General features: G+C 34.0%; 1 protein-coding gene across 1 annotated transcript in view; it reads left to right on the plus strand.

Moving 5' to 3' along the window:
- Nucleotides 1–19,844, plus strand: part of NCAM2 (neural cell adhesion molecule 2) — a 178,809-nt gene that overhangs the window by 93,498 nt on the left and 65,467 nt on the right. Inside the window, exon 9 of the mRNA XM_088144603.1 lies at nucleotides 8,708–8,858. Coding sequence (XP_088000729.1) covers nucleotides 8,708–8,858 — 151 coding nt within the window. The remainder of the gene's footprint in view (nucleotides 1–8,707; nucleotides 8,859–19,844) is intronic.

Consider the following 19,844-nt stretch of genomic DNA (forward strand, 5'->3'; position numbering starts at 1 on the left):
CCCTAATGACTTGCTTCCTTCTTATCTACCTTCCTGAAGGGATCTCCTAGACAAGATTCCTGGCTTTTTGTCCTGTCTGCTTACATACCTGCTCCATCTTTAGGGTATGGCAGCTTCAGCCTGGTCTCACATAAATGTAATTTAGAACTGAGATCAACACAGCTAATATATTAAAATGTAAGAGAACAAACACTATGTTGAAATACCATCAGGCTGGTTAAAAATAAAAAGAAATCTGTCAAGACTTCTTACTTCTGTTTCAATGTTTTTATGTCTTTTGTAAATAATGATGGTTTTGGCAATTATGTCCAGTGTAAAGAATCTAGTGTGTATTAGACCTTGATTTATACAATTAACTAAATATATCATACTGTGCTATACTAGTAATCTATATTCCTTCCCTTTGCACTAACACCCACAAGATGATGTGCTTTAAAATACCTGATGCTACTAAGGAATATTCAGAATGGAACAATTAGCTATGACCATTTTTTTCCCACTTGAATAAAATTTTAACCATGTAATGTAACCAAGTAATGTTTATTACTTCTTTTGCTTATTTCAAAAGGTGGAACTACTACAACTCTTATTATTCATCTGAAAAAAAAAGGAGGGGTGAGGGGTGATAGGAACTAAATGGGGATAGAGAAAAGAATCCATATCACATAGTTTACCAATGAATAGTATATATATTATGAAGGTATAAATAGAAATACTTCTGTTATTAAATGCTTTACATTGCAGCTGTCATCTTTAGCAGTGCCAGCATTACTAGATGAGGCATGATATGAACATACATTTGGGAAATACAAGCTACATAAATAGAATTAAAGAAACAATTTTGCATTGGCTGGATTGCATTCTAAAATTCAGTAGTACTTTACAGTATCTTATATAACATGATTAGATGAACAGGCTTTTTTAAAAAGTGACAAAATATCTGCCATTTTGTCACAAGCTACACTTTTCATTAGTTTCCAGTTTTTAAGAAGCACATTGTTTTTTCATTACATCTAAAGAATATGCTGAAAAAGTTGAGCTTTTTGATTCATTTGTCTAGAAATTCTGCAGTTCTTGCGGTTCTTTGAGAGGTTTTGTGCACCACAATTTGCTTAGATCCCAACAATAAGTCTGCTCAAATATGTAGGAACAAAAATACAATTTTATAGTCACTTTCAGAAATAATTAGCAGTTTGCTCAAAATATTTTAATGCTACACATGAATTTGAAAGAACCATGCTATGAGCTGCTTTATGATTAAGCGAGGAATTAAACCATGAGGAAAATGAGCAATGCTAAATTCTGAGGTTGTACAAAGTTAAAGAATTTCTTTTTAGATACTTTTTGATAGCATCCACATGGAAGTTACACAATATTCATTCAGTACAAAAATCTGTCTGTGAAACAGTTTCAGAATTAAAACAATGGATCAAAGGGTACTGTCAGAAGTGATTGAAAAAATATTATATGTAGCATTATAAAAATGCTAAGCTAAGGGAAGGAAAGAGAAAATGAGGACCAGAATGGGTGATTCTGTTTTTTTTGCCTGGAACAAAATATTGTGGATTCTTATATAGGATGCTACTTAACTTCTGTAGTGGAGGAATGATGCCTTCCACTGATTCAGGTAATGACCTGAAATAATTTCATCCCTTGTCTTCTGGCTAAAATTTGCAAATTTAATTTGAATAACAGCATTTTTTTTTCAAATATTGTATTTTGGGTAGTTGCTACTCAAGATATAGTATTGATAGTTTTTATTATTCAAAAATTGCTAATTTCTAGGCTAATTTATTACTTTGAATATTTAAAGTGTCCCTTAGCTTCATTTCCCCCCTTTTTTTTTACCTTCCTATAATTACAGGTGCACCAATCCTGCCTCTCACAAGAACAGAAGAAATAATATTGGTTTTGGTATGTACAATGCCCTGTGTCACCTCTTTGTATAACTTACCAAAATATTGCATGAAAACACCAGCATAAAGCAGTGATTAATCATATCTCATATTGCTACCATTTCTTAAATTATATCTTATATTCTTAAGAATGTATTATTATACCTGTATGTAGTGGATAATTATTAAGTAATTTTCAGTACATACAAAAAGTCATTTTCACTTTTCAGTCTTTGAAATTAGCTGCTAGTTATACAGATGGACAGAAAGCCAAAGCAACAACAACAAAAAAATTTTTTGGTAATGATTTAAATATTAAATGCTTCTTAAATGGGTTACATCAAATAATTATTTTCCCCTTGGAAGGGAAATTATATCAGCCCATTTAGAAAATTATAAAATGTTGCAATAATTTATATTTATGTAAGAAATTAACTGACTTGTAGATTTCATTCAAGGTGTTCCATTGAAAACATACCCACATACATCAAGCGCAAGGTGAAGTTTAACATGACTGAATCAGTGGACAATAAGGAATATACACGTGGCAATACTCTGGAATTTTCTGCTGTTTCCAACAGGTGCATGGATAGAATACATTTACCTGAAGAATGTGGGGAATATTGTGAATGTTTCATCCATATCCCAGAAGGAAGCTTCCATCAGCTTCTCCACATTAGTGGCTGTTGTGAATAACAGCCGTTACTCATCAAAGGTAGTTTTTCATCCTAGGAAAACTGGACCATCTGTTTCAACGCTGGAATTTTAATAATGCCTTCAGTTCAGATAGCACTTTGTGTCTCCATTGCTTTTCTGCTACTGAAGAACTAGCTCTTTGCTTAAGGTGATTCTCCTCGTGTATGATATTGAAGCCTGGCTGACTTACAAGTAATGGTACTTATTTATTCATCTGTCCCATGGATACTAATTCATCAAGTATACATCATGTAGTGTATTCCTTGGCAAATTGATACAACTTATGGACTACAAAGAGAGTGACAGTATACTTCGTTAAGGATTCAAATTTATTTCAAAATCTAGTAATATGAATTCTCCTGGATGCATAAGTGCACCACATACTTGACTTTCAGAGATAGTTCCCTTTTACTTGCTTGTGTAAAGACCAGTTGAACTAAATAGTAGCAGTGACAACAATGTATACTCTTAAGGCATTATCTTGCTTTGGCTCTCCTACCATCTATATTTAATGGCAACTTTTTAGATATTAAATTATTTGATTATTGTTAATGAATATTTATTTGGGGATGTTATAAGTACCACAAAGCAACCAATATTATGATCTGCAACATACATTTGAGAAATGGCAGTATTGCACATAATAGAGGTTTATTTCCTGTCATTATAGCTGGTGACACATGGCATTCTCTAGATCTAAGCCAAAAGAAGTGTATTTGAAAATGTTGCTATAAACAAGTAAAGCAAGTTTTTAAAAAAGTTAAAAAGTAAAAATTGAATACTAGCATATTTTACATGATTTTTCTCATGACCAAACACAACCCTCTTTCCTGAATATTGTTTCTGTTAAAAGAATTTTGTTCTTGGACAGTAATAATATAGTTTCAGGTAGATTCTTGTTGCTGGACTATATAATACAGTTACATGCAGAATCCAATTAATAGCCACTGAAATCTGCAGAGAATGTTATATCCAAGCACTAGGTAAAAAATAATTACTTCTTGAGCTATTTTTATGTTGCAGTCAAAATGAAAAATCTGGGCTACTGAACAACTATATATGATCACGGAAGGACATTCATCACTTTGACTGAGTTACAAAGCTACGCAAATTGTAATAAAGTAGAACTGGGGATCCCTAAAAATGCATTTTCAGTTGAAGTTCTTATTTTATGTAGGCAGATTTAAAAAGAAAAAAAAAATCTGAAATGAAACAACTAAAATTACCATACTGGAAGGAAGTGACTTCTCTGATCAGTGTCAGAAATTCTTACTAAAACACTGAAAGATGTTAGTGTCTACCTTTTCTGTTCTTGGAAATATGTATATTATTTGTTATTTATCAGCCTTTCTCTGCTACCCATACTAAATCCAAGCTGTAAAATCCAGATGACCACTAGATAGCAACATAGACTTTTATATCTCTTTGCTGTCATCTAGCGGTGGGGAACCCATATATTGTATGCTCTGATGGCCTACTAATATTATTGTGAAAAGACTAAATAACCTTTTCCAGACAATGTTTTATTGTAATGCAGTAATAGTTCTTGGGAAACATAGTAAGTATGAAAACAGCACAACAATTTCGGAAAATTCATTTATAAATATTATTGCAAATACAGAGATTACAGTAGAAGTACTGTAACTGTGCAATTATAAAAAGGAAGGATACTTCCAGAGTGAGGTGTTTTAATGAAATTAATAAAGTCCATAATTACAGCTTTCTTTGGAAGAAACCAAATAGCAAGGTACTTTTGCAAAGATGTCCATTAATATACAATTGGGCAATGGGATCTTTGCTTGCTAATATTTTTAGTTTGAAACACTTAGACTTAAACTTATGTAGAAATTTACTTTTTTCTTATAGACAAATCTGATACAGTAAAAGCAGTAAAAGAGTGACACTGATATCCATGCTTAAATACTGGAATCTAAACTTACTTGACAATTAATGTTACATGTATTTTTTTCAAAGAAAGTATGTGTAGAGAAACCAGAATAATAACTGTATAAAATCTATTAATGTGCCACAGATAATAATAGAGTGCTTTTGCTGGAACTTTGAGCAGTAAATATGGGAAGTGGTTTTCTGGAAGGTATTGTAGGTCGCTAACAGTTGACACTGACCTGATGGCACATAATCAATCAATTATAGAACTGATTCTATACTGTAATTACTGTGCTTATGAAGCTTCATTAGCTGTTCTTATGTAGACAATCTGGGAAAGTTTTATAAATTTGAGTTGTTCTGCCTAGGGAAATACAGAATGTTTTGTGCACAAACTGTTCTGTGCATGGAATACCTGATTTCAGATGGTCTATGCCTGAATCCAAGTAATAATGTTTCAGGTGGTTTGATCCATGAGTGGAATGGAATGGGACATTTTGTTCTGGGAAGAAATAGTTTGGAGATTTTAAGGATAAAGCAAAGACATTGGCCACTAACAAAAGGCAGAGGAGCAAGAGAGGGTGTTAGGATGATAGGGAAGCGGTTAGTCCAGTGGGATTTGTCACTGCAGCTTCTAAGATAAGGGGAGAGAAAGGGCAATGCATAACAATCTTATCCTGTTTACCCTGTCTGGATTTTGTTTCATCTAAAACCTGAAATAACCAATGTCTTTTGGATTTTGATTCTGCCAAACCATTGGTAGTTTGAAATAGTTTGGTAGAACTTCCAGAAGTCAATATTTTTGTCTCAGGTTAGTAATAGAACATATTTCTTTGATGGATATCCCTAGTTTTATCAGTTTCTGTGAAAGAAAGGAAATTAGATTTTTCAGTTCTACTTAGTGTCTATTCCTAATTTATCTACACAGTACTTTGTCTATTTATTTTGTTTTGTACATGTATATTTTATGCATTTATGCATAATACTATAGCTAACCTTCCTGCAACTGACAGAAGTCAATTTGTCACTTTGTATGGAAAATTTCAAGTGATCAATCAGATGGCATTAGAAGTTATTAACAAGGATCCTATCTTCTTCAGAAATACCATTGTATTCAAGCTTCAAGAATCTGTTTCTTTCAGCCACAATAGTGACAAATTACAAAACTTTCATTATAACAATGATTCACAAGCCAAAAAAAAAAAAGGGGGGGGCAGTTAGTAAGTCAGAAAGGAAGAAGCAGAAAACAGTACTAACTGGCTGGTTCACAGGAACCAGGAGAAAATAAACAGAATGTGAAGTGGGAGTAGCTAGAAAGTGAATGTTCTAGGGATGCAAAAATCTTGGGTCATTCAGAACCAAAGAAGAGGGAAAATACATGATGGGGAGGGGGAGCAGAGACAGAGATTAAGAAAAAATAGGATTCTTAATTCTTCTATGAATGAATGAATGAATGAATGAATGAATGAATGAATGAATATATGACATAGAAGTTCTGGACTGCATATTGATTATTTTGTTTTTTACATAGTTTCATTCTTATCCTTGAATGTGAGATCTGTATGAAAGTACCGGTAGTCCTCACTTAATGACTGTCCTTTTTAGTGACCATTCAAAGTTATGATGGCACTGAAAAAGTAACTTTATGACTGATCCTCACACTTACAACTGTCACAGCATCCCTGCAGTCACGTGATTGAAATTTGGGCACTTTGCAACCAGTGAGTGTTTATGACCATTGCAGCATCTCGCGGTCACATGATTACCATTTTCACGCTTTACAACCAGCTTCCAACAAGCAGAGTCAATGGAGAAGCCAGCCGTAAAATCATAAGTCATGGTCACATGATGTTTCACTTATGATTGCAGCAGAAGTGAGTTTGTAAGTCCATCATGGTCCCATGAATTCTCACTTAATGGTTGCTTTGCTTAACAATGGACTTGCTGATCCCAGTTGTGGTTGTGAAGTGAGGACTACCCTTAATAGAATTGTCTTGAGTAGATCACTTGCATAGTAAATGCTTTCAATCTATAAAGTTGGTGATACACACACACACACACACACACACACACACACACATTTAAACTATTGTAATGGTTATGCTTTTAATGATATAGTATGTTAATGACTAGATTAATTGCAGTTGGGCTGATCAATTCTAAAAGTGTCTTTTGTTATAGCTTTATCCTTAAATTGCCAGGGCATGATATATAGACAATAGTTCTTGTGGAAGTAGATTTCTAACTATACATAGTGGCTGTATTCAAATGTATAGTACATTTTCTGTGGACAATGTCCTATACTGACTCTGTATCTAGACATACTGGTTACATTGTGAATGGCTTGTAATTTATCTAGCTTTTTAAAAAATAATTTTCCTAGCCTATGTATTTGATATGGTTTATTTTTTCTTAAGACTATATTCTCTTCAGTGTTTGATTAATATATTTATTAAATATAAAAATAATAGAAGTACTATAGTATTGTAAATCAGTAATTATTTTGTAGCCATAGAACCATGCTTCTATTTAATTCTTCATTTGAATTAAGAAATCACTTACATTATTAGGTCTGAGTTTTGGATTCAACTGAAGCCCAAAGTATCTAAAGAGAAATTATTAGTATTTCCATTTAGTATTTAGCCCATTAGGTTAGAAAAGAAAGACAAAAATGTTAAATTCAATAATTATTCTGACTAACCTTATATCAGAATAAGGATCATTGCTATCAAAGCCACCTTTTAATTCAGTCACAGCATAAAAGATGAAGGATAGAGCTTAGGTATTGCAATGATCTATGATTTTTTCTGTTAACTCCATTTAGTCTCATTTAGACATATGGTAGACTTGCTGAATTAATTCTTTGATTTTTAGAAAATATCACAAATTAATCCCTAATACCTCTGTCTTACATACATTTAGCTCTACCATATCGATAGAAACATCTTTTTTCATTATCATATTGATAGAAACATCTCTTTCAATACATTACAATCTTTTCTGGGAATTATCTATTATATGTATGACTATAAAAACTGGGTGGATAATTTTATTGAATATCTTCAGATGAAGAAATGTTCTTGAATATTCTAACAGATCCAGATTTACCTTCATAATCATAGTAACTCCATTACCCATTACAGTTTAAAGACTGAATGATAAAATTATTATACATCTATACTGCAAATCTATTTTTTAAAAACAACAAAGTATTTATTTATTTGTTTATTTGTTCATTTCCTTGGAACCAGTTTTGTGTAGTGGTTAAAGTGCTGTACTAGAAATGGGCAGACCATGAGCTCTAACATTCCCTTAGGCATGAAAGCCAGCTGGGTGACCTTGGACAGTTTCCCTTCTCTCATTCTCTCTCCCCCTTCATTTCCTTCTCTATTTCAATGCAGAACTGTAGTCATTTTTAAAGATATTGTTATCATTATAATAATGAAATGCAAAGGGAAAAAAAGTTCTACACTGGATAGTAGCAATTTAATAACACGAAAAAGGAGCAACTTCTAAGCATGAATAAAACATAAATGAAAACATTATTGAAAAACTTTCTAGTAACACGTTCTCCCCACAGCCCCCTATTGGTTTACTTCTGTAACCACTGATCACCTCCTAGACATATATGCCTTGAATGCAGAATTGTTGCTTATGTTTTATATGTGATTTTTTCAAGATTATCTTCAACATACTGGACATTATTTTTGAATACCAAGAATTCTATGATATATTTTTTTGATTTCCAAATATGTTTGTGATACACAATATATAATATGAAAAGTGTTCTAAACTAAAATATTCTTTTTAATTCCTATAATAAAACTGTATTTAAATAATTAAATGTTTTCACTACTTCATGTAGAGCATGTTGGTATATTGCATATGTATTTGTGATACATAGCATGAATACATACAAACGTCACACATCAAAATCAATTCCACCAAAATTGTCATAAGCATAATAGGCAACAAGGGGGATATTCTACAAATGTTCTGGTTGATAAAGGATTGAATACTCTGGTAAATAATTCTAAGTCCTATGGGCAATTTTTTTTTCCTCTTGTCCACAGGACTTTCTTTTTACCAACAGTTATTTTAATTTCTGCATTATGATATGAATTACAAGGCATTTATAAATAGGTATCATGAAGTCATATGTAAACAATTATAATTGTGAATTCTAAAAAAAAAAAAAAAAAAATTAAAAACTTTTTTTCTACAAATAGAGTCCAGATGGTCGAATAGAAGTCAAAGGACAACATGGAAGATCATCACTACAAATTAAAGATGTGAAATTGACAGATTCAGGAAGATATGACTGTGAAGCTGCAAGTAGAATTGGTGGGCATCAAAAGAGCATGTACCTCGATATTGAATGTAAGTTAGATTTTTTTTTCTCTAAATATACTGGTAAGAAAGGACATTACAATTCTGTTGTATTTACACACTTGTGGAATCAAACGCAGGACCCAAAACAAATAATCAAGGCTAACTGCAGTATGTATTAAACAGTACATACTGGAGGGGGCCCAACCAAAAGGACAGTGAAAGACACCCCTGCAAACAAAGGGATGCACTGATATTTATACATTTCAGAAAAAAGGAAATGATGTAACTATACATATTCATGTGATGATGCAGGCATACATATTCATAAGTAATAGGTCTCAAGTTACTTCCTGCCCTTCTGCTATCTACTATCTACAAAGAAAACAATAGTCTTACTGAGAAGAAACAAATCAAAGGGAGGAGGCAATTCAGGATTCCAAATGCCAGGAAGAACACATCCTCCTTCAAGACAGATGCCTCAGTTGCTATGGGAATGTTCAGATAAGATTAACAAGCTGGTGTGACCTAGATGTTAAACTAGTTTCAAGGCTGTTTGCAAATTCCTTTATGTTTCAATTTAACGCAACCGGCAGTATGCATCTAAAAAAATTATTTTCCTCACACATTTAAACAAATGTGACCAGAAGCTGCAATTCAGTCACCAAAAGCTTTAGAGGCAAATGGGAGATCTTTCTAATTCTAAAATAAAAATCTTTTTTTCAGGCAGATTTTGGGCTTAAAACAAATGAACAAACAAAGGGTTATAGGAGTAAGATTGGATATTCTGTATTTTTGTAAAAAAAAAAAAAAGTTGTGCCACTAAAATCTAGCCTTTTTGCTGCTAAAATTCAGTGCCATTATATGTATCAGGCTGTGAATGGAAGGAAAGCAGCATACAGATGGTGAACCATAGAGCGCATATCCCTGAATTTAAATAAATCTCCTTATTAATTAGCATATGAAGGTATATAGTAAAGTGTTGATGGTATAGCATTATAATGTGTTACTTTAAAAAAATATATATTTACTTTAAAGCAGTGTTGTCCAAACTTGGGCACTTTAAGATGAGTGGACTTCAACTCCCAGAATTCCCCTGCCAGCCATGCTGGCTGGGGAATTCTGGGAGTTGACGTTCACTCATCTTAAAGTGCCCAGGTTTGGACAACACTGCTTTAAACAGATATATTTAAGAAATTTTACTTTTTTCCCTAAAATCGAGTATATGCACACACACACACACACACACACACACACACAGACATACAAACACATAACCTGTTATAATAGTACAGATGCAGATATAGATAACCACATGTTCATATGGATTGCAATTTTCATACCACTTTTGTTTATTTGGATAATCTTTTTTAAAAGAATCTGTACCTTTTAACACTTAGCTTTGTGTGATAGTTCCCAACAGGAACAAGTTAGGGTTACTGCTGTTGTACTGACCATCTTGCTGTCCAACTGTATCACTTCATGAGTCCCCAGGCCTCATTGTGTTTTGGAACTCAGTGGTAGTAAGGGAACTGTACATGACCTGCTCCCAAACAGATCTTTGTGATCACTAATCCTGGAGTGTTCTTTGGTTTATGGAGATGTTCCAGGAGACAAAGAAGCAAAAGACATGCCTGGAGCATCAGTTTGAAAAATCAAGAGTGAATATGACTGAACATAAGAACTCATGTTTGGGCCTGTACAGTAGTGATAAGTGTGGTGAACAACTGTATTTATCTGTCATTACTCATCAGGACAGTCCTTGTTAAAGGAACACTGCTTCCTGTTGAAAAATGTCAGGCAGGAAGATCTATCTGTAAACCACTGTAGCATGTTTGCTAAACGTTTTGCTGATAAACTTACTTTATTTGCTCAGATTTGGATTCCACATGGGCGTGTTTAGTTGAGATGATTGGGGCAATATCTAACAATATTACTTGGAATATGAGGACTCTAATAAGGTGGATAAGGTTTGCTGGAACATGAATTCTGCACCTGCAGGCTTTGAGCTTGTAATTCTTATGCCTTATACAGTAGTTGTAATGATACATACATTCTTTGTAAAACTTAGGATTCCAAAAGCCAAAAGTAGGCTTGTGAATTCAAATGTAATGAACACACAAGTGAGGCAGAAGCTGGAATATTATTTACTTACACACACACACACACACACACACAAATATGGGCCTCATGTTTCAAGACAATTCCAGATTGTTATAGCAGCACTGATTCCTTGAATGAGCTTAGAAACTAAAGGGAAACTAATGCAATTCTTACAGTTCTGTTTGAATGTACAGTATCTTCATATTAGTATATGTGAGAAAACAGATTTTAGGAACATGAAGTTTCTCAATCATTATCAAGGATCTCTAGCTATGTTTTTTTTCTAAAAGTTTACTCTGGATAGGCATCACATTTGGTAGTAGAAAAGATACTCCATTCTCCCTTGCTGTCGAATACCTGATTTCTTGAACTGCAATATTGCTATCTCAACCAGACTCAGTTCTGATTCTCCTCAATTCAGCAACTTAGTTCCGGTTTATTCATGACTGAATAACCTTCAGATTGAACTTTATATGTGAAGCTACCATCAGTGATGGCTTGGTAATTGGAATTAATCCAAAATATAGCTGTTAGACTATTATTTCAGATAGGTTATTGTAGCTCTACAGTAAAGTGTGGGCAGTAGGCTTATGAATTCAAATGTAATGAACACAAATGAGGCAGAAGCTGAAATATCATTTATTGATTTATTGAATAAAGGAAAGCAAAAGAATGACAACTTTAACTGCAGAGCATAATATAAACAGGAAATATCCACAGTCAAGGTAATGAAACAAGAAATGGCCACATTCAACAGAATAAAGTGAATAACGAACAGAATCTCACATTACTTCAGCTGTTGAAAATTCTGTACACATCAAAGACAATAGCAAACAATGCTGATCTTTTATCATCTCATGTATAGCTGTATAGCATCTTCCCTATGTAGGTCTACACCGAAGCTCTTCCCTAGGAAGATTTACACAGTTAGTATAGTGAAAATTGTAATTATTCATGTTTCTAATTAATTCCATTAATTTTTATACCACTTGCCAATCGGCCATCAAAAGTTTAAGTTCCATCAAAGCCTTTCTAGCTATAAGCGGATGACCTTGGAGCTAGCAGAAGACTAGAAAGAGATAACAGTATTGACTGAATCAGGAGGTTTGAAAACAACTAAGTGAAACTGTTTTGGGGAGAGGAAAGGAAGGGGGAAGTTTAGATGATTGTTGTTAAAAAAAATAACACATTGCTAGGTCAAGCAATGCACAAGAATACAGAAGAGAAGAATTTTAATCAAGAAAGAAGGAAATGGGACACAATATCTGTTCCATTACAATAATATTTCAGAATAGCAGAACAGATGTTGCCATTGTATGTTATCTGTACTCAGAGTTCTATTCCAAGCTCAATGCTTTCCATGTAGGAGCTCAGTTTTAAAACTGAAATCTTTATTATCTAAAGGCCTCAAAAAGCAAGGTGTGAATTGTCTCTCCTCTAACTATTCTGGCATTCCTCCAAATGCCCTTCACCTTCTGAAGTTTATAATATTCTAGGTATAGTAGGAATATTCTGGGTGCTTCATGATTCATGTCTCATTTCTAAAATGAAATCTACAGGAAAAATTGTCAGTGTTCCATTTTTAAAAAGTTTTCCTCAAATCTTCAGCAATATTTTGTTTTGTTGTTCATTCCTGCACTTGTAAACTGAGCTGAAAGTAGTGGTGCAATGCTGCACTGTAAAAACATACAGTGATGATACTCCAAAGCTACAAATGCTTGCCAGCTTTTTATAAATCCTAGTAACACTGGAAATATAACTGGAAATATAAATATATCTACATGATTTGGATCATGTAGAATTCCAAATCATAGGTAGCTTACTATTCATCCATCTATCCATCCATCCATTGATCCATCCACCTACCAACCTGCCTGCTACCAATCTGCTGTGTTTTTATACTGCTTAACTCAGAAAAAATGACTCCCAGTGGCTTCTATAATAAAATATAAAAAATGTTAAGACCCAATAAAAACATAAAAGTGCTATTTAAAAAATAAACAAAAAATTCTTCAGAAGGAAAAACAAAAAGATGCATAAAAAGTATTCATGCAACTAACATATCAGGGTCAGCAACATATTTTTGGTTTCATATATAGTTGGCATGATAGTTGACAAAGGCTTCTAGTCAAGGGCAGCATTTAAAAAAATATGCTTCACCAATCATATTATTTGAGTGAAGCAGTACTCCTTGGTGTATTAAAGTCATGCTGCTTTGAAAGCCATGCTGGACCAAGGCATATGAGTAGATTGAGGATGCTAATACACTTTGTAAAATTTTTCATTCAAATTATTTGTACGGTTCTACTGAAAATACTATATATAGGTAAATACAAATCTTGTATCATGGTATGTACATATAATAAAGTAATCCAAGTAAAATAAATGACTGGATTCTTGGCAAAAGGCTGGAAGCATCTTACAAGAACTAGGAAGAATATGTTTGGAAGATGTCTTGCAAACCTTAATCACAGGCTTTAAACTTAATCCTTGAGGGAGGCAAAAGAATGCCCCAAAAATAGTGTAATGCCTAGTGCTGAAAAAAAAGTGGCTGTTTAGAATATTGAAGCATCTGATACAAAAAAATAATTACAGGAAGGAAATAGGTCATTTATGTGACCAAGAATTTCAGTGCCTCTGTATAAATTTAGAAATTATGGGCAACAGACAGTAAGAACTAGGGGGAAAAAATGCAGAAGGCAAATTTCATTTAGTAGGCATTACTGAAACTTGGAGTGACTCATCAGTGGAATGCAAAGATTGAATGATATAAGTTATTCAAAAAAGAATATGGCGTAGCAACAGGAACATATGAACATATGTGAAGGAACTACAGATATGTATCGGGATCCAGGAAACTAAATATGAAAGTAGAGTCAAGAACATTTGAGTAAAAATACAAGGAATAGGAAGCAACAAAGATATTATTGTGGGCATTGGCAAATCAGGAAAAAAAAAAGGTTGGTTAATTTTCTTCTGGCAGATTCCTTCTGGGAAGAGAGACATAGACTTGCATAATGATAGAAACTTTAACTGGGCATCTTTGGAAAACAAGTTTTGAGGCTGCAAGGTCCCAAAATTTTGTCAGTAATCTTACTGTTTCATTTATTTGTTTCCTTATTTTTAATTACACTATTTGTATAGTATTTATTCCAGTTGGACTCCTGGTGGCTCACACATACAAGACATAATAAAACTACAATCCTAGGTATCCACCTCAGCAACATCACAGTTCACAACATCACCCTAATCCTCAGAACATTTTGTTTTGACTGCTTTACCAAAAGCCATCCTAATTTTCAGGGGTAGGCTGAAGCAGAAAAGGAATGTAGCCTTGTATTAGAAACTAAAAGTAACAAAAATAACATTTTTTGCAACATTAATACACAAAGGAAGAGCTTGCAGGTATTATCCTTCATCCTCTTTGAGAAATTATGGAGGATGGACATAGTGCTAGAGGTTTGAAAATGTACCTGTCTTCAAAAAGGGGAAAAATTGGATCCAGGTAATTACAGACTGATGAACTTGATTTAGTACTAGACAAAATTCTGGATGTCAGCTTCTGAGCATTAGAAAAGCATGTGTTATTTGGCAGAAACCACCATGAATTTATCAGAAATAAATTATGTCAAGCCAACTTGATACTTTTTGATAGAGTCAGTAGTTAACAATGGGAAATAATAATAATGATAATAATAATAATAATAATAATAATAATAATAACAACAACTACTACTACTACTACTACTACTACTACTACTACTACTACTACTACTATATCAATTTATATAGTTGCTCATCTCACCACAGGCAACTCTGGGTGCATACAACAAAGCTAAAAACAGTAAAATACATTAAAATATATATAAAACAAAATAAAACAGAGAATAAAAGGAAGTTAAAAATAAGGGGGCCACCTCATTAATTCCCTCGTCCCCTGGAGTCCCCAGGCCTACTGGCATAACCAAGTCTTAAGGGACCTCTGGAAGCTCAACAATGATGAGGCCAAACTCACCTCAGAGGGGAGAAGATTCCACAGTGCAGACGCCACAGCAGAAAGGGCCCACTGCCTGGGGTCTGCCAAATGTATCTCCCTAGGCAATGGAACCTGTAACATGCCCTCTCTGCTGGATCTGGTAGGACAGGCAGATGAAATCATGGAGAGGCAGTCCCTTAGATAGCCTGGCCCCATGCCATGAAGGGCTTTAAAGGTCAACACCATCACCTTGAATTGAATCTGGAAACAAATTGGTAACCAATGCAGTTCACAAAGCAGAGGTGTAATGTGTGTTCTACTAGAAACACACATAACTGCTCATGCCGCTGCATTTTGCACCAGCTGAAGTTTCTGGATACTCTTCAAGGGCAGCCCCATGTAGAGCACATTGCAGTAGTCTAACCAGGAGGTGACCAGGGCATGAGTGACCATGAGTAGGTCCCTAGTATGAATAGTATTCCTTCACTTCAGCAAGTATTTGGCAAAGACTCCCTTGAAATTTAGTAGAAAAAATGTTAAAATGTGGGCTCTACTGTATTGCCATTAGATGGGTATAAAGCCAGTTGAACAGTTGTACCCAACAAGTGTACATCAATGGCTCTGCATCAAACTGGACAGAAGTGCTTGGTGGCACACCAAGGTTTTGTTCTAGAGCTGCTGCTGTTCAACATATTTTAACTGGCTTGGATAAAGGGTATAAAATATGTCTATCAGATTTATAATTGACACAAAGGCAGAGGGTGGTGGGTAGGGAATAACAAATTTATTAGAAAACAGTATCCTGAATCATGTCAAGCTAGAATAATTGGGAGAAACCACACAACATAGTTTCAAAATTAAGCGGGTATGAAAATTCAGGTGCATGAGTATAGAATGTGGGAAACCATAATGGCAACAATACATGTGAAAAAAATCTGAGTGTATTGTTAGATTACAATTTGAACATGATCCAACAATGATTTGGCTGCAAAAAGGCAAATGCAATACTTGCTGTATCAACAGAAGTATGGTATCAAGATCAAGAAAAGTCATTGTTTCTCCTTTCTATTCAATGTTGGTCAGATCATTCCAAGTATTTTGTATTCAGTCTGGGGCTCTGCATTTTAGAAGGGACAATGGCATATTAGAATGTGTTCTGAGGAGATCAAGTAAATGGCAAAGGGTTTTGAAGGAAAAAATTATAAGGAACAGTTGGGATATGTTTACTCTGGAGAAGACAAAACTGAGGGGAGACATTAGAGCTGTCTTCAAAGATCTGAAGGCCTGTAGTGTAAAAGTTGGATCATAATTGTTCAGACATGTTCTAGAATTGTTCAGGTGACAAGAAACAGTATTGGTTTAAATTATAAAATAAATTTTCTTTGGATATCAAAAAATATTTTCTAATGGTTGAGACCTGTTCAACAATGGAACAAACTATGTCAGGAGATTGTAGACTATTCTTTGCTAGCAGTGTTTAATCAGAGTCTAGAAGGCCATCAATATGGGATGCTGTAATAATAAATTCTAGCACTGAGCAGGGAATTGAATTCCTTTATATTGTATGATTTTAAGATTCTATTTTATAGCATCTTGAAAAGAGCAGGCAACAAAATCAACCAAAACAGGCACTGAAAGTAATTCTGTTGCACTGATTAAAAAGTTAAAGTCTGTGAGGTCTGTTTATTTTGTAATAAATGTCACCATCTGTATATATAGCAGAAAATCATGTGGCACCTTAGTAACAACAGATTTATTATGTCTGTGACACAATAAATCTGTTAATCCTCAAAGTGCCACAAAATTATTTGTCATGTTTGAAGCAAGAAACTAATGAAGCTCCCTCTTCAGATTTGTTTTGTATACATTGTTTTATTGAAGTAACAATTTCTCAAATACTCCCAAGACTCATATACTTGAACAGAAGACCTATTATGGGTCAATTATCTGATCTGGCAGGGTTTGCACATTCTGGGTACCTTCAATTAAGCAATGCCATCTATTGGGATCCAGGAAGTGGCCTCCTCTGTAGCACTACCTGCCCTCTGTAATGAGGTCCCCTGAGATTCAAATAACCCCCGCCTTACTGGTATTTCAAAGGGCAGGACTGAAGCCCTCTTTTCTTCTTTTTCTTTGCTCCCATGTGGGTTTGTTCTCTCTGCCATCTTTGTTCTTTTATTTTGTTTTGTGTTGTTTTCTTGTTTTAATGCTTTAACAATTTGTAAACCACCCAGACTCACTGGGGGTCAGCTTGCATATTAATAATAATAATAATAGTAGTAATAATAATAACCAGATTAGAACAGTGTAATTCTCCTGGACAACATGATGTCCATCAATAATGTCAACTCCTAAATTTTCCAAATAATTACACATCAAATAAGGGGTGTGTTGTTTTATACTTGCTGGGAGTAATAGAGGATAGAATTGAAAATAACTGAATGGGAAAAGAAGAAAATGGCTAGAGAAATAACTGCTGAGAAGAATGGATGTCTCTGAAGATTAACCTAAATATAACTGTTGCTTTAGATGGATGGCTTGCCTGGTTTATTAATATTTTCTGAGCACCTACATACACATATATACTCCCATCACACGATCCCTTTTCAGGCTAATCAGTATTATGCAAAGTACAGAAAGAGAAAGAAAGAAAGAAAGAAAGAAAGAAAGAAAGAAAGAAAGAAAGAAAGAAAGAAAGAAAGAAAGAAAGAAAGAAAGAAAGAAAGGAAGGAAGGAAGGAAGGAAGGAAGGAAGGAAGGAAGGAAGGAAGGAAGGAAGGAAGGAAGGAAGGAAGGAAGGAAGGAAGGACAGCCTAAATCTAGTTTACACGAACACCATTCAGTTTACCTTTCCATTCCATTCTATTCTTGCAAATTATCATCATTATTCCACCATGTCCATACATTGTTTCATGCATTGTGTTTTATTCTTTAAACTTCTCATTGCTTTCTTTTTGAGGACCTCATTGATGCACCTGGACAACTTTATTAGTGTTCTTCTTTCTCACAATTAATTCATTGTTTTATCATAAACTGTTCTGTGATATGATCCTCTTTTTTCCCCCCCTAAATATGACAAAATCACAATATACTTATTTTATATTGGTCAATGAGTTTTATATGTGAAAAATATGTTTTCCTATTTCCACATGTAAAAAAAGAAAATCCATCTGTTAGTACAGATGAATATACTGTAGATACAAGGTACAGTTATTCATCAATTGTCTTGTTGTTGTTGTTTATGTATAACTTGCCATTGCTCACTCTATTTATTTTTTTATTTTTTTTATATTTCAAGTTTGTCAAATTTGAAATTATATTTCAAATTTGTCACCACCCATCTCCTATTTCCCTTATTAAATGCAACTATTCACAATATAAATTTTAGATATATACTTCTTGTTAACATAATACACCCTAATGATTTGTTATCTGATTATTACCCATCCACATTGTATTGTCAGTTTGCTTCAATGTTTGTGCAACCTTGATAGCCAACAGGACAAAACACTGGTTATTGCCAGAACCATGAATTCTTCCTTGGTTATTCAGTTTGTTATTCCTAGCAATAGGCATATATTCCTTAGATTAATAATGCTTCTTCAATTGCCATGCTAGAAAAGGTTACAAATAAAATCAGAAGAATGAAACATTAGAGGCAGAAACCAAAATTTTATCAAATCTGGACAGATTTTATCCATTATCTTAATTGTAACAAACCTACCATTGGTAATACTCTCGATATATAGCAATATGGTTTGTTTATTTGTGTTGCTCTACTTTTTATTTTGTAGTGATTTTTTCCTTTTTTTCTACTCATGATCGATTTATATTATTCAGTTACTTGTTTGTTAATTACTGTTCACATATGTTTGTTTGTTAGTTTGTTAACTACTGTTCAACTAGGTATCAGTGGACTAGCATGTTTGTTAACTACTGTTCAATAAGGAAGAGATGTTAAAAACCACCAAGTGTGAAGGAAACTTTCCTGTCAGTACACTGACACTGCATGTAACTTCTAGAAGGTGGGATTTGGTTATAGTGTGCTGGCTTGTAAGGCAGGCTTTAAGCTAGAGATCACAGCTTGCATAGAACAGCACGGGCATCATTGGGGTAAAGCTGGGTTTGCTTGAACTTGTGTTATAATGGCCAAAATTGATTGACATTATCATTCCTGTAAGCAGGAATGTGGTTTGGATATAAGTAAGGCTAGTAATCTAGCCCTTCTCTTTCCTCCCTTACTAAGAAGCATCCAAACACCTATATATGTGTATATACCTGCGTCTGGCAGGTATATACGTACAATTATATGTTACAGATATATGCGGGTGTGGGTATGGGAATCTTCAGGACTGCTTCAGCTGCAACTGGCAAGCTTAGTTGACAAGTTAGAAGCATAATTGCATAGGACTTTTGTCTATGTTGGGGATGGCATCATTTTCAATTCCAGTTTATCTCACTTTGAAGATATTTTTCTTCTTATCCTCTGCTATTTTAGCCTTATGGACAGATTGTCCCTGCATGGTTTTGTTCCCTTGAAACAAAATCCAGAAAATAGTGCTGGAGACAGGTGCATGATTGTGCTGAGTGAATAATCCTGAGCTTGGTATCAGTGGACTAGCATTACACAAGGCTTCTTCTTCATATTTGATTAAGTTGAAATAGTAGTCTTGTTAGATTAATGACTGGAGACGTAATAAACTAGAATGGGATAGTGCAATAATCTGAAGTTAATTCAAATAAAATGGGACAAATATATATTTAGCAAGTTCTAGATTGGGTTTAGCCACCTAAATAAGCATATTCATAGTTACCAGCTGTTACTCTTCCTGATATAATGTCTTAACTTCAGTAATTCATGCTCTGGCAAAATTGAGAATAGGCTATCCTGAAAGTATACTGTAGCTATTTCAAAATATGGTTGTTCATCTTCTGATTAAGGATTAGTGGTGTTAAAAT

Source organism: Python bivittatus, unplaced genomic scaffold (genome assembly GCF_059951505.1).
Source record: "Python bivittatus isolate LINGU-HERP-01145 unplaced genomic scaffold, Pbiv_v1 ctg000350_np1212, whole genome shotgun sequence".
Lineage (NCBI taxonomy): Eukaryota > Metazoa > Chordata > Lepidosauria > Squamata > Pythonidae > Python > Python bivittatus.